Source organism: Tupaia chinensis, unplaced genomic scaffold, assembly GCF_000334495.1.
Source record: "Tupaia chinensis unplaced genomic scaffold, TupChi_1.0 Scaffold000414_1, whole genome shotgun sequence".
Taxonomy (NCBI): Eukaryota; Metazoa; Chordata; class Mammalia; order Scandentia; family Tupaiidae; genus Tupaia; species Tupaia belangeri.
The window spans coordinates 2,810,119-2,826,165 of record NW_006159919.1 but is presented as its reverse complement, the minus strand read 5'-3'; the positions used below and the strand labels follow the sequence as shown (position 1 = coordinate 2,826,165).

Sequence of the window (16,047 nt, the reverse complement as noted above, 5' to 3'; positions counted from 1 at the left end):
GTGTATGCACAAGGGAGAGAGAAACTGGGAGAGAGAGAGAACACCCCACTCTCACAGGGCTTGGTCCTACCACAGTCCTTTTTCCTCCATGTCTCCATCCTGTCAGGATCCTAGGCATAAGTGCATGTGCCCAGTGTATTTTCAAACCAAAAAGGCTAAGATTCAAACTACAGTCAGCCGTGTGAGATCCAGCTCCTTTTGCTCAGAGCCTAACCTCCGCGCTATGAGGCCAGCCCAAATTGTAAGTCCTTTTGCTTCTAGTTGTACTCTACAGTTAAAATTCCAGTACAACACACAGAATTCCCTCTGCCTCCGTACACATAGTTCATCAGGAAGTCTTTAGTCTGGTTAGGGAGGGCCACACAGGTAACGAAAGACTTCAAGGTGAAGAAATACTTCACGATTAATAGAAGGGAAGACATAAAGAGCAAAGAATAAATTGAGAAGCAGCAAGCAAGCAAAGAGAAAGGAAGCAAAAAAAAGATGGACAAGAAGGAAATTAAGAGTCTCAGAGAAACAAATGGAAACCAGAGGAAAATCAGCAAGGTACAAATAGGGCAGGATGACATTAAAAGGCAAAAAGGATGAAAAAGAATAATGAAAGGTAAAAAGACTAAAACCAAGAGGGAAAAAGAAAGTAAACAGAAACGTCTTCCTTTGCTAAATCTTACACTTTGTCCATCAGAGAAAAAAATAAAGGCACTAATAAAAGTTAACTCCAGCAAATATTGGGAAAGTCCAACCTCCTGACTTAGAGCAACAGGCTCCACCAAGGATAAAGTTAAAGCATCATATTACTTTTTTAATTAAAATGCTTCCAAGCGTCTTTAATCTTTTCCAGATCAGACTAGAGGGCACCCTTCGGCCAACTAGTTTCAACTGTAACACCTTTAACAAATCAGAGTGATTCCTGACCCAGTCCCTTCCCCTCTGGCTCTCTTCCTGGCTGTCTACCTCTGCTTTGCCTCACTCACCTATCACCCTAGAAATGATCCTGAACAATAATTAATAGGAACATGAACCATCAGACAGACTCTTTCCTGACATGTGCTTCACTAGGTCACTAGGTCACAAATAATTCTGTTTTCCTACCTTTGATTACAATGTTGTGGTACATGACTACAAGCCATAGTCTATTCTTTTTGAAAGCTTAAGATAAAAATAAACCAAGTGTTTTATTAGAGTTTTATATTAAAGGGAAATAAACATGTAACCATAAATAATATCTTCTCCATATGATGTGTAGAAAAATCAAGTGGTTTTTGTTTTTTGTCTTTGGTTTTTTTCTTTGCACAGATATTATTAAAGTTGTAGGAGACAGGAGGAAAGTCTTTTGCTTCTATTTTATTTCATACAGCTAAATTAATGTCTTTTTTGCTTCTATTTTATTTCATACAGCTAAATATAAGGATAACAATGGCAAGCACTCAGTACAAAGTAAACACTCGCTGAAGTAGAATTTTTTTTCCAGTTACCAGAGGGCATGTGCTCTTACCAGAGAGACAGAGAGAGAGAAAGAGAAAGCACTGTCCAATTGGGCGTGGTCACGCCACAATCCTTTCTTTTCCATTCCTCCATTCCTGTCAAGATATTGAGCACACATGTGCATCTGCTTGGCACCAGAGCCAGGATTCCAACCACTATTGGTCATGTGAGATCTAGCTCCTTTAACCACTAGGCTATAAGGCTGGCTCATGCGGAATTTAAAGTTTGTTCTAAAATCATATGAATTTTAAAGTAACCCATATCATAAGGGACGAGCCACTCTTACCTACGATTTCTTACTCAGTATATACTGGACATGTCACTTGAGTTCGTATGCTTGAGTTTCCTTGCCTTTTCTCCACTGTTTCTGCTGATTCTACATAACTGAAGCTTCCTTTAAAGTAGTAGCTATTCCACTGAAAACAGTATCTTGATTATCTGCATTCAGTGGGATTTTCCAAAAATTATACATTCTGAGGAAAATATGCATGCAATTGAATGTATATGAGCTAGAAAGTGTAAATGAGCCCACAAAGAGTATTAACACACATTTCTATAGGATTTCAAAATTAAAAAGAAAATGCCAAAATTCAATCCTAGCAAGAACGTACCACTAGAATTCTCATATATATTGGGAGTGGAAAATGGCACAACCTCTTTAGAAAAGAAAACAGGGATGGAAGTTTCCATAGAGCATCCTACCCTCACACTCTCCCAATCATTGAGCAATTCTACTCCTACATTATTAAACCCCCCCAAAAAATAAAGCATATATCCAGGAAAAGATCTATATGGGAATGTTCACTATAACTTTATTCATAATAACCCAAACTAAAAATAACCAAAATGTCTATAAACAGGAGAATGGAAAAAAAATTATGGTATACTAATACAATGGAATACTATTCAGTAATAAACAGGAACATATTATTAATATACACAGCCACGTGATTTAATATCACAGATATTATGCTGAATAAGAGAAGCTAGACACACAAAGAATGCATACTGTATGATTCCATTTATAAAAAGTTTGAGAACGAACAAAACAAGTGGATGGTTAAGAAACTTAAACACTGGTTACATTTGATGGAGCATTATTGGTAAGAAAAAGGAACAAGGGAACTTTCTCTTTTTTGAGAGAGAGAGAGAGAGAGAGATTTTTGCTATAGGGTGCATGTACTCACCAGACGGACAGAGAAGCAAAAAGTGAGAAATGGCTGTGATGTAACCCCTTCTCCTCCACTCTCCTCTATGGATTTGGGACACACACACACACACACACACACACACACACACACACACGTCCAACATGAGTTTTAAGCCACTGGGTCTAGGACTCAAACTGCGGCCGACTATGTGGGACTCAGGCTACATGACCATTACACCATCCGCTGGTCCTGGAGCAAGGGAACTTCCTGGGATGCAAGAAATGATCTGTACCTAAAGAGGAGTGTCTGGCATCATGTACTTGAACTGCTGCACTGAGAAGGGCACAGGATTACTTCATCAGTGTTATTATCACAAGTATATAGCCTGAATTTAATCATGAAGGAACATTAGAAAACCCCAATTGATGGGCATTTTTTTATAGGTCTTTTTTCCCATAGGGAGCATGCACTCACCAGAGAGAGAGACAGTGAAAGGGAAAGTGAGAAATCACCCCAGGGAGATAGACACACCACAATCCCTTCTTCACCATTCTCCTCTCAGGATTTTGGGTATGCACACACACATCCCCAGCGTGATTTTCAAGTGACAAGCCCCAGGACTCGAACCACAGGCCACCATGAGAGAATCCAATGCCTTAACCACCACACTACCTGCTGGCCCCCAGTGGGCATTCTTCAAAATAACCAGCAAGTACTCTTCAAAAATGCCATAGTTACAAAAGAGAAACAAAGCTACAAGATCATTCCAAGTTAAGCAAAGGAGGCAAAAGAGACTGACAAACTACGTAACTTCATAAGTTCTTTTTTCTTAGTTGGCCTACTACAGTTTCCCTTCTTATTCATTTGTTCATTTGTTTATTCATATTACCATTACTTTTGAATTTTTAGATGACATTATTCATGATTCTGAATCTCAAATAAGGAGGGAAAAAAATAGCCATAAAAGGCTTTACTGGGACAACTGCTACAATTTAAATTTGGGTTGTGGATTAGATATTAGATATTATCTCTTGGTATTACATGTTAATTATCTTGATTTAGGGGTATATGTTGTGGTTATATAGAAATACATCTGAACTTAGAAAATACATGGGATATATTTATAGGGATATAATGTCTCCTACTTTCTCTCAAGTGATTAAGAAAGAAAGGATAAATCAAAGTGAAAAGGATAGAATGATAAAGTAAATGAGGCAAAATGTAAGCAAATGATGAATCAGCTGTTATATAAAATATCCTTGTATTATTTTTATAATTTTTCTGTAAGTTTGGAATTGTAGCAAATGAAAGCTATCCACCCCCCCAAAAAAAGCACACAGAAATTATAAAACTACATAGATGGTCCATCTTTATAAAGGCAACAACAATTCTCAAACTTATATTCCAAAGAACAATAATAGATTTTTTGAAAGAAAAAAGATTCTATGACTAATAAACACGTTCACTTTAATCCCTTCTTGAAGAGAAGGGCTACATGCATTTTAATAAAGAAACCTATTTAACCGGATTTAATCCAAAGTTTCTACAATGATCTGTTTAGGAAACCTTGTTAAAATGGAACACCCATTAAAATCTTACCAAAACATAAATATTCCATGGAAAACTGTTGGAGAACCACTTGTCTAGTAAATACATTTCCTGTACACAGTTAATTAAAGAAAGATTTGTGTTAGGAAAATAAGAAGGAAAAAGGGTGACACACAAATATACACACATTAAAGCAGGTCAGGTTCAACTAGTAAGAGAAAAATGACATGTATCCTGCAAAAGGAAAAAAGCATATCTCTCAACCACTCTGCCCAAGCCTACACAGTGTATTCTTACAAGAGTGCAATCTTACAGGATGCTTCTTTTATTTTTTTAAGGATTATGCCATAAGGTATGCATGCTTGTCAGAGGCAGAAACAGATAGAGAGACAGTGAGAAAGAAATCACCTCCCAGGGACAACGGCCATGCTGCAATCCCTTCTCCTCTATTCTCCTTCTGGGATTTCAGGCACATGGGGCCATGCTCTCAGCATGATTTTTAAGTCATCATTCTGGGACTTGGAGTCTAGCACCCTACCCACCATGCCATCTGCTGGCCCTCAGTGTATATTTTACACAGTATAGATATTTGAAAACTGAGCTTTAGTTTTAGTCAGTCATTAAATTGAACATGCTACGTACGCTTCATGTTATTTGGTATCTGACTCATCCCATGAACTGTACAGCAGATGAGCTTCCCAGCCTTAGTGCGTGCCCACTGCAGGGTGGCACTGTGCAAAGCTCAGATAATGAAATGATGAATAAGACACAGCTCCAGACAACCATGAGCTTTCAGTCTAATGAGAGGCGTGGAACAATGAACACATCCAATGAGAACTATGGTATTCCAGAATAAGTATCAGACTTTATGGGAACATCAAAGGGTACTTGATAGGCAGAGAGAAATAAGGGAAGGTTTCCTGAAGGAAATGATATTAAGCTAAAATAAGTTAATGTATGTCAATTTTTTTTCAAAAAGTATTCAAATGTATTTTTTTAATTTTTGTCACCCATTATTAGGTTTTCTCTCACAAGTGGCACCATATGGTAAAAAGAGAAAAAGAGGACCATCAGATGGTTATAGCACTGGACTCCCATGTAGCTGACCACAGTTCGAGTCCCAGACCCAGTGACTTAAAACTTGCATCGGGTGTGTGTACATGTGTGCCCAAAATCTCAAAAGGAGAATGGAAGAAAAGGGATTGCGGTGTGGTCATCCCCCTGGAGGGTGATTTCCCACTTTCAATCTCTCCATCTCTCTCTGTCTCTCTGGTGAGTGCACACACCCCCTAGCAAAAATGTCTCCAAAAAAAGAAGGAAAAAAGAAAAAGAAACTATTTCCATTAGCTATTCAAATAGATCCAATTCAAAAAATACAAAATCTAAGAACTGTGACACTGAAATGGCCCAAACAATCATCTTAACATTCTTTCAAAAGCACCTCTTGACTTACCTAGGTATTCAAGAGTAGGAGTAACATACTTCGAAGAGAAAAAGACATAAAGGAACAAACTGAGAAAATCAGAAATAGAACAGTATGGAAAGGCAAGAAGTGATAAGTATTGTTTACCTGTCAGCTGACATTGATTAATCTTGTGTTCTGTGATATCGCTCAGTGATTCAAACACCTGGAGGCAGCTGTCACAGCTGTGCACAGCTTCATCTTCCAATTCCTCCCCGTCTTCCGGCCTCTTCTTACAATCTATTGCCTCTCCATCTTCAGTCTTGTCTTCAAGTTTACAGTTGGGGTCTGAAAGAAAATCAGGACTGTAAGTACAGGGTTTAAAGACAGGTACATTTAAAGTAACATTTAATCTTCTTGCTACCAAAAACGGAAACACCATTTTCCTTGAAGCTGCAATATAGAGGGCTTCCATGCAGATCTTACTACAGAAGAATCAAAAGTGAGCCTTTCCTAAGATGTTTCAGTTTGTGATTATTCAAGGAGTTTTTCCTTTTTCTCACTACCTAGCCCTTTTTGTACCTCTCCCTTCAAATAACTTGTCCAGATTAATGTAAGATTAACATTAACATTTTCTCACAGCCTGTTAGCAGTTTTCGCTTAAAAGAGAAAGATAAATCACTTTTAAAATTAAACAGTCTCCAATACAAAGGGAAAAAAAGCTGCTTAAGAATGAACTCCTATCTGCTAAATATACTTTTTTATTGAAAATTACCAAAATTAGCCAATGTCTAGAATAAGCTAAGTGTAATACATTACCATAGGCACAAAATCGACCTTTACTTATAAACTGGTCAAAACACAGTTACTCCATTATTTGTTAGACAGCAACAGCAAAAATAAGCTCCACCACATGGCATAACATTCTTATAAATTTGAGTGTAAATTTATATTAAAAAGGAGAAACAAAACATAAAAAAAAGCAATTATAAATTATAATCAAGTCAACAACTTGAGCTGGTATTATCAATATTGAAAAGTTAAATATTGTGAAAATTAAAAATAGTTTCATATTACCCTAAGAATGATGCAGCAACATCAGTGACAATAAAGAATTAAGCAAACATATTGCTTTTATTTAGGGGTAATAAACACCTGTTGGTCATTAATGCTGTCCTTTGAATCCAGTTAGAGAAGTTCTCCAAAATACCCTGGTATCATTGTAGGTTTTTGCATAAAAGCAAAGAAGGAGATGGGAAGGAGAGAGAATGGGGGCAGGGGTACAAATTAGAAAGAGAGAAAGAGTATCCCTAATTTCAGGAAAATTAGGATTAATATGATCAGTGACTTATCTATGAAACACTAATTTCTAACAGCACAAAGTCCTCAAAGTCAGAAATTTTAAAAAAGTAAAATCAAACTAGAGATTTCTATTTTCTATAAGACCGTTGACCAGTCAATGAAATAATTACAAGGAGTTATATTGGGGCCAGCCGATGGTGGTCATTACTTCGCTGCAGGCTCCATAGCCAACCCCAGTTCAAGTCCTGGACCCGGTGGCTTGAAAGTCATGCTGGGTACATGTGCATGTGTGCCCAAGATCCAGGAGGAGCATGGAGGAGAAGGGACTGTGGCATGCCCATCGACCTGGGGAAGGGGGGCTGATTTCTCACTTTCCCTGTCTTTCTCTCTGTATCTCTATCTATTTGGTGAGTACACATGCCCTAAGACAAAAACCTTTCTTTATCTATTCAGTGAGTACACATGCCCTAAGACAAAAACCTCTTTAAAAACAAAAAGTTATATCAAGATGCCTAAGAAATATGTAATGCATTATTTATAATCATTTTATATGATTACAATATTAATTTTAACATGACAACAATAAGTGTGATGATTTATATAAGTATATTTAACATTTGTACTATGTCTCTAAAATACCTGAAATATTACAACCAAGAATCCACAGAATCAAAATTAGCCTTTATTTCTTAGAGAAGACCCTACATGACACCACACCACCATCCTGCTGTCTGAAAGCACTTTCTGCTCGCTTGCATGTAACACACATCTATGAACCTGACTTCTACAAGTTCTGCATCCTTCTTTGTCTGGCAGTTGTGTCGAGTCTTTTCTTCACATCAGTAATAAACTTGACTATTATCACCACCCTTCAAATGATTCACATATGCCGAAATCAACTTATATCTCAACATATATAAGAATCTCTGGCACTCATGATAAAAATAAACAGACAAAAGCAGAATTCTCTTCTTAAAGAGCAAGTAGTTTTGTTTGTTAGTTTTTTGGGGTTTTTTTGTTTTTTGTTTTTAAAGAACACAGTGTTTAAGTAAATGGGTAATTTGGGTTGATTTGCCATCTGGAAAATTATTATCTCAACACTCTACACAATGCCCATTTCTATATACTGGGATTTCTACTGCTCATTCCTGAGGGAGTACTCACAGGATCTCTTGTGCTTGTCTTACATTTTGCCCAGCACAGCATCATGTCCAGGTGAGTGCTTAGTAAATATTATTTAGTGGTGGTGAGGAAGGGAAGGGAAAACAGAAGAAAGTACCTGAAAAAGTCCTTTACTGGTATTTTTTTTTGAAAACAGGAATAGGCCAGTTACCTTCAAATTAAAAAGCACCTACAAGCCTACATTTTCCAAAACTGCCACTCTATGACCTAACTATCACATTGGAGTTCACTGCTTTCAAATGTCTCACCCAGATCTACAGAGGCAACATTCAGGTAACATTCCAAAGGATCTCCAACAAACTAAAGCCCAGTGGTAAAATCCTGCCAAATTAGAGAGCAGTTCTGAAAAATAAATAACTGCCCCAACTATGGCAAACTGACCCCCTGCCATTAAACACTTGTTGGGAAGCAGCAAGCAGACACTGAGTACTTAGTTGTTCAGCATGACTTCCAGTTTCTCAAAAAAGAAAAAAAAACTGACAGCACTCAGGGAAAGGTGGGTGTTTGGTCTGAATTTTAAGATGATTATTTAAATGCTACACGTCAAGTTTGCAGACCTGTTTGTTTTTAAATAAGGAGACTCTCTGAATACTTTAAGTAGTATGCAGAGAAAAATGATAAAAACTCAACTCCCTTATTCAAGAATATGAACACTTTACACAAATCCAGTACCAAAAATGCAATACCAAACAAATAAGAATGCATACTACTTTAGCTCTTAAAAGCTAAAGAATGACCCCAGTCCATGCTTCTGACACTGTGGCTAGTTATTAAAATGAGGGTCATTTTAAGACTAATAAAAAATGTTTTTGCTTCCACTTCTGCATTTACAGATAGAACTCTTCAGGGACTGAAGTCAGTCAAGCTTATTCACTTCTGCTGCAACTTTAGGATGCATGCTCCAGCCAACTGGCGAATTTGTTTTTAGGTCAACACTTAAGAGAGACCCTCTGGGAGGTGGGTTCGATTATAGCCTATGATGCTTTGGTGTAATGAGTACTGGAATCTCAGTCTCTCTCCTTGTAAGATTTTTCCAACCTCTACTTTCAAGAAAAATTCTTTCTTGCCCACTCAAAAGACATATTTATTTTTGTTCGGGGTTTTCATTCCTAATGCCAGTTGCAGGAAGATTCTAGAAAGCTTACATTGTCAACCATTTCTTTCCCACAGGTGGCCACACTTCAATAATTGCACATGGCCTTCATGATGTAGTTTTTATAAAGTCCTCTGAGAGTCAATCATAAAAAATAATTGTATTACTCTGCTAGCCATTCAAACCTCTTACTTCAACCTAAAGGATTATAAATACAAGGTCCATGCCTGTAAGCACTGCCCTGCCCCCACCATCACTGCATGAAGGACAATTGTTCTTCCAGCTCCATTGTTGTGCTATAAACCTACCCAAAGGGCAGTATTTATAAATACCCCCATACCACCTACACTGCAACAAAACCCTTCAGAGCTACAGACACCACTCGCCCTGCCCTGCCCTAAAGGATGGCGCCCAAGCATGCTACATGCATCACCAATGATCTCCCCTGTCCAATCAACTTTCCAGCTCATCCCTTCACAAGGGTGCTGTGGAGGACTGGATCTATAGTGTTTTGATCTGAATACAAGGCTGAAGCTTGAAACAGACACCATTACGAAAATAAATGGCAGCTTTCTGTTTCTAATTTGGTTAATATCACTCATAAATGGAAATTTAAAATAAGTATGATTTTTCCCCTTTATTCTATTCTCTGGCAGGTGGTTCTTTCCTTCTTCTCATCCTCCTCTTCATAGGGACTGTTATTGCTATAACTTGGTTTAATAAAATTACAACTTTGGGGAAAATGAAAAACTGCACTGGCTTAAAAGTGTTGGAAGCAATAAACCCATGGACTTCAATTAATTTCAAGTGTGGGATCAGTTTAAGGCCAACCAGCAGAAATTCTATTCTGTCCATGTAAAAATGAGGTTTCACCACATTTACTTTTTATAACCTATATAAAAGTCAAGTAAAAGTAATGAATATCTAAAAGCCATCTCAGTGGACTGGCAAAGACTATCTGTATTCTTGAAACTCATCTTACATATTTCTCTCTGTGCAACAAGGATCCCTTGCCTGATCAAAGCTAAAATGTCAAACTACTGAGAAAACAGCCCAATTTCCAATCCATTTCACTGCCTAGAAATGGACCTCCTTCCAAGCCACTTTTGCATGGAAAAGCACTGGCAAAAGAAAGAAAAACTAAGAGATCATGTGGTTATAATTATTACCAGGCAAGGAATATTTCTGCAGCTCAGTGGTAAAGTAAAACTCTGTCGCTCTCTGCTCCCAATAGTGTCCATCGCAAAACAACTGCCTCATTAAATCTCTGCAGTAAGATTAATATGCCGTAGCTGCACTACATTTATAACTTGGTACTCTATAAAAAGCACATTTAATGGTAAGAGCCAGAGCCTAGATACAAAGTATTACTATAAAAACTTCTGGCAGCCAGTACACAGTGCAGGCCCTCTGTCTTTCTTGCAGGAGATATAAATGAGGCTTTTCCTGGTTAATTCCAACATGAAGCCCTACCTTAAAAACCAGAGTAAGTTTTTATGAGAGTGGCAGGAACACAAGATTCTAAGGATGATGTAAACATGAATGCAAGAAGATTACTTAACAAGTGGGATTGGCAAGAGATGAATGAATCCAAAATACTCCACTTATACACATGCATACTTAAAACTGGACCATTTCCTAACAGTTTGTTCTCTGGGTATAGCCAGCTTTTCACCAAATTAAATAACTATGGTATGAATTACTCCATCTTAAGTCAACCAACACAGTGCCAAGCGAGTTCAAGAAATTACAACAATGACTGTGACCTCCTTGATCCTAATTTCCTAAAACTATACAAAATAAACACTCAGGAGAAAGTGGTCCCAACATTACAACACTAATGGTCTAGTAAAAGTGTAAGATTTTTGTTACTTCAGAAAGTTACCTAAGTTGTTCCTTCCAAGGATATCTTCTGATAATAAAATTTAAATAAATCATTATAACCCAGCATCTTACATTCAGGAATTCTATACTAAATAAGTAAACAAATAATTTATACAATTATGTTCCACACTCAAATCTATCCAAATCATAACAAATGATGTACCTCAGGTTAACAACCGTCACGTGCAAATAATTAATCATCTAATGTGATATTTGAAGTTCTCGAGTAGACACACATCTTGTCTTCTAGGTTAACTAACATACTTAAAAGTTCCATGTCTGCCGAAAGTGAGCCATGTCTGAAAGCATTCGACCCCTGTAAGTGTGCCCAGACCATAGTCACTGACTTATCTTTATCCTGTTTAAGAACAGAGGAAACATTACCTTCGGGCTATAAAGAGTTAACAAGGAGCAGAAACCCTTCCTACTTTTCATAAACCAAAAGGCGGGATCATTATTTTGTGTTTTCTGGGCTCTAGATATGCATTCTAACTTGAAATCCCATAAGATGAAAGCAGATTTAGGGAAAATAAATTGCACACTGTTAGAAAACGGCAAGCACGCTGTAATGACGGAATACAGCATTACCAGACTGTGCAGTCGTCTGCCCCACACTCGCCTGCTGTCTGCCACTTCATTTTTTCTTACCGTCAGCTGAAGGTAAATGAACAAACAAAACAAAAACAAAAGCAATCGGTGGGGTGACCAAGACTGAGCACCCCAGAACAGCGACTTCAGCCTGGCAGGCAGGCTGGCCATCCCAGAGCCCAGGCTAGGCACCAACAGGTTCACAAAGCTCATGTGGTCAAAGATGAAAATACGACCTTTCTACTTTTTCTGCAATGTTTATTTTCGAAGCACTCTATGCTCTGAAAGTTATTAAATTGTTTTACAAAGAAAGAAAAAATTCCTTTCATCTATTTGTTCTTTCCTTTGTCTATAAAATCTCAGACAGAAAGAATTATCTCTATATTAAACAAAAATCATACTGTTGAAGTTTAGAATTTCTGTGGTTTTGCTTGATTGTTCTATAGATCTATCATGGTCCTTGAAGACGAAGAGAAATCATCACAGATGTACTATTATCAAGGAGAACATGCCCAACGTGAATTTATTACCATTCTCTATCAACAATGAAATTCCTTGTAGGAGGATATCGAGTGGGAGGAAATAAGCCTTGGGAGAGGCTTAAAAAATACATATACACATGTACCCTTTGGAACCAAATTAAAAGTTTCTCCTCTTCCAATCAGAAAACTCTACCCAAATTTCTCTCTTCTATTTAACCCTTCTTTAACATGAAATTCAGTAAAAGACACAAAAGGAAAAAAAAAAACTACAGAATTCCAGCTTTCATATAAATAGTAGTTACAAAAAATATATTCCTACTTTAAAGTAATTTAACTTCCAAAAAATATTGGGTCGTTAGGAAAGACATGATGCACTTTTGCATAGAAAACCATGTCATGACTTTCCCAGAGACTCAATACTATGGCTGCCTTGTCCCAACTTCAGTAAACAAATATTTACTGGGCACCTATGAGGTTAATAGGCATTTGGTTAGGACCCGAAAAGTACAGCCTAAGACTACCTGGTCCCCATCCAAAGAGCTTACAATCTGCTGCAGTTCCCCAATGGGTAGGTCAAAAACTGGTTCAGGTGTTCAGGGACATTGATCCCTTCAGCCCTCAATGTGACCAGCTCTGTACCTTGCAATGACCAAAGGTACAAGTCTATTTCCCCTGGCCTTGAGCAACTTAGTTCATTTATCCATGTTTCCACTAAAAACTTAGCATTTTCTGGATATGTCATGACATGAGCAGGCCTGTCAAGTGCTAGTGCAGAGAGACAGATGAGTAAGTCCTATAAGACCATGACTGCAGAAGGAGGAACACTGACAGAACTCACATGAAGGAGTTACTTACAAGGGGCAGGTAAATTCTACCCAAAGAAGATGAGCTCAAGCTCCATTTTAAAGGACAGATAACTTTTTTTTTTTTTTTTTTTTTTCCTTTTTAAAGGAAAAAAAACTTTTTTTTTTTTTTTTTTTTTTGGAGACGTAGGGCGCGTGCGCTCGCCAAACAGATGGAGAGAGACAGAGAGACAGAAAGCGAGCAATCACCCCCTGGGGGAATGGCTCCGCCGCAATCCCTTCTCCTCCATTCTCCTCTTGGGATCTTGGGCACGCACGCACATGCACCTGGCGTGAGTTTTAAGCCACTGACTCCAGGACTCGAACCGCGGTCGACTACAGGGGAGTCCGGCGACATAGCCATTACGCTAACTGCTGGTCCCAGGACAGATAACTTTGAGGAGAAGCAAAACGGTTCTTCAGTAAAACCACAGATGTACAATACAACACATGCCCTCACGGAAGTGCAAGGATTTCTGTGCTGGGTAGACTGGAAAGCGAAGGCGCCACAGCAGAAACTGGGCTAGAAACTGGCTTATCATGAAGGAACTACGGTGAGCAAGTGGTCTAAGGTTTACCTTAGCACTACGAGAAGTCAGTCACCAATCTGATTGACGTTTTAGAAAGATGCTTCACTAGTAACTGAAGAGACTGGTTGGACAAAGACCAGACCTGGAAATCGGGAGTCCAGTATAGAGGCTACAACACAAACCAGGAAAGAAATAGCAGATGCATACTAAGTCAGAGACAGAAAGGAAGTAAAAGTTGGGCAGCCACTCGGATCTGGATTAATTGTGGACATAGGAAGAGGAGAGTTATGTCTGTGTTCGCCAGCAACTGGGCTTTAGTGGAGTCATTTCTAGAGATGACCTAGATGTCTTGGCTTACTGTTATTTCAATTTGACTGGGGGAGGGGGAGAGAGAGAGAAAGTAAGCCACCAGGTTCAGGACTCAAACCACGATCAGTTATGTGGAAGTCCAGCACCTTCACCACCATGCCACTACCAGCCCCACACCATCTTAATTTTAAATTAAGTGTATGATTTTCTAACTATTTTCACACCCAGAATTTGTCTTTTATGCATATTCCCACTTACCTAATGGTGGCAAATAAATGCCCAAGCTAGAGAGAGATTAGACTAAAAAAATCACACCAGCTAACTTTTTAATCTAGTAAAAGAAGCTTACCAGGCCCAAAGGAGGTCTGTGCTGATGCTTTTTTTTTTTTGTAGTCAAAATGACAGAAAGAGAAAATAATGGTGACGCTGCAAACCCTTCTCCTCCATTTCTCCTGCTTACTGAGATTTGAGGCACACATACACATGCACCTAGTGTGTTTTTCAAGGGGACAGGCCTAGGACTTGAACCATGCAGTCAGTCATGTAAGATCCAGCTTCAGGACTCAAACCACGATCAGTTATGTGGAAGTCCAGCACCTTCACCACCATGCCACTACCAGCCCCACACCATCTTAATTTTAAATTAAGTGTATGATTTTCTAACTATTTTCACACCCAGAATTTGTCTTTTATGCATATTCCCACTTACCTAATGGTGGCAAATAAATGCCCAAGCTAGAGAGAGATTAGACTAAAAAAATCACACCAGCTAACTTTTTAATCTAGTAAAAGAAGCTTACCAGGCCCAAAGGAGGTCTGTGCTGATGCTTTTTTTTTTTTGTAGTCAAAATGACAGAAAGAGAAAATAATGGTGACGCTGCAAACCCTTCTCCTCCATTTCTCCTGCTTACTGAGATTTGAGGCACACATACACATGCACCTAGTGTGTTTTTCAAGGGGACAGGCCTAGGACTTGAACCATGCAGTCAGTCATGTAAGATCCAGCTGTCTTAACCACTATACCACAGAATGGTCTGGTAATGTCCTTGTACTTTAGTCTTATTTCAAGTACACAAAAAAGCCAATGAAAAATAAATGCAAATTTTAACTGAAAGCAAAAATAGATGTTGATTCTAATTTTCTTATCCCATCTTTAAAAAAAAAAAAAAAGACTACATTAACCACTAGGTTAAGTAAGGTAACATGATTCTACTTATAGTTCATGATTCTTTCCATACAACAAAGTAATAACACTAGACCATAATAAGATCAAAATAAATATATAAAAACATTCATTTCAAAGGGTGTGTGTAGCCTTTCTGTGGAGGAAAACATGGTAAGAAATCACAAAGATGATGATACATCATCAGGACAAATACAGAGGGAGTTTTCAAAAGTTCACAGAAAAATAGAATTAACGTACTACTGTCTTGGTGCAAAAAAGTTTGAAACTGAACTTTTGAAAAACGTTGAAAGCTGCATAGTTTTTTCATAATACACATTTTCCATGAATTTGAAAGACCCTGCATGGATGAAAGAAGACTACAATGGGTACGCGAAGACAAAATAACCTAATAAAAATCTAACCTAATATAAAAAAGAAAGAAAGAAAGAAATTACCGGGTCAGTTTTTCCTAGAACTTTCAGATAAAATAAACTATCAAATGTCATTTTGTTGTTTTGGCTTCGTTTGGTTTTGGTTTGGGCATAAACCTTCCTTCCTCCAGATTTGAGACCCTTAACTCCTGCAAGTACTCTGATGCCTTCATATTCAACACAGACACTTCTGAATCTCACATAGTCTCTAACTTCCTGTAGAAACAAAAACCATCTTCTACATTTCTGTGCTCAATCCTAAACCTTTCTTCAATTTCCTATAAGAAAGATATTACATCAAGTAATTTTGATACCCAGGTATTCAAGTACAAATTTCTCTATAGCAAAGACACTTTAAAACTGCTTTTAAAAAAAATTGTGGAAGAAAACAGATTACTTGAAAGCATTTAATTAGCACACAATGACCAAGTATTCTGAAAATGCTTCTTGTGACAACTGAAATAATAAAGAAAGTTTTGCAGCTACGATTTAGATATTTGAATTTTTAAAGAGTCTAGTCTAGGAAAACCCTCATTATAAAATAAGCTTATCTCCTCAACTATAGTAACATAGTTAGGATGCCTTACTTTACCCCAGCAAAAGAAAATCTGAGGCAAAACACCTTTCGATTTGAGACATCATGGTAGTATTTC

General features: G+C 37.8%; 1 protein-coding gene across 5 annotated transcripts in view; it reads right to left on the bottom strand.

Moving 5' to 3' along the window:
- ZNF521 (zinc finger protein 521) overlaps nucleotides 1-16,047 on the bottom strand; it is a 333,149-nt gene that overhangs the window by 293,676 nt on the left and 23,426 nt on the right. For all 5 annotated transcript variants that reach the window (XM_027774205.1, XM_006154537.3, XM_027774206.1 and 2 more), the window contains one exon: nucleotides 5,755-5,934. In XM_027774205.1, the coding sequence (XP_027630006.1) occupies nucleotides 5,755-5,934 (180 nt within the window). The remainder of the gene's footprint in view (nucleotides 1-5,754; nucleotides 5,935-16,047) is intronic.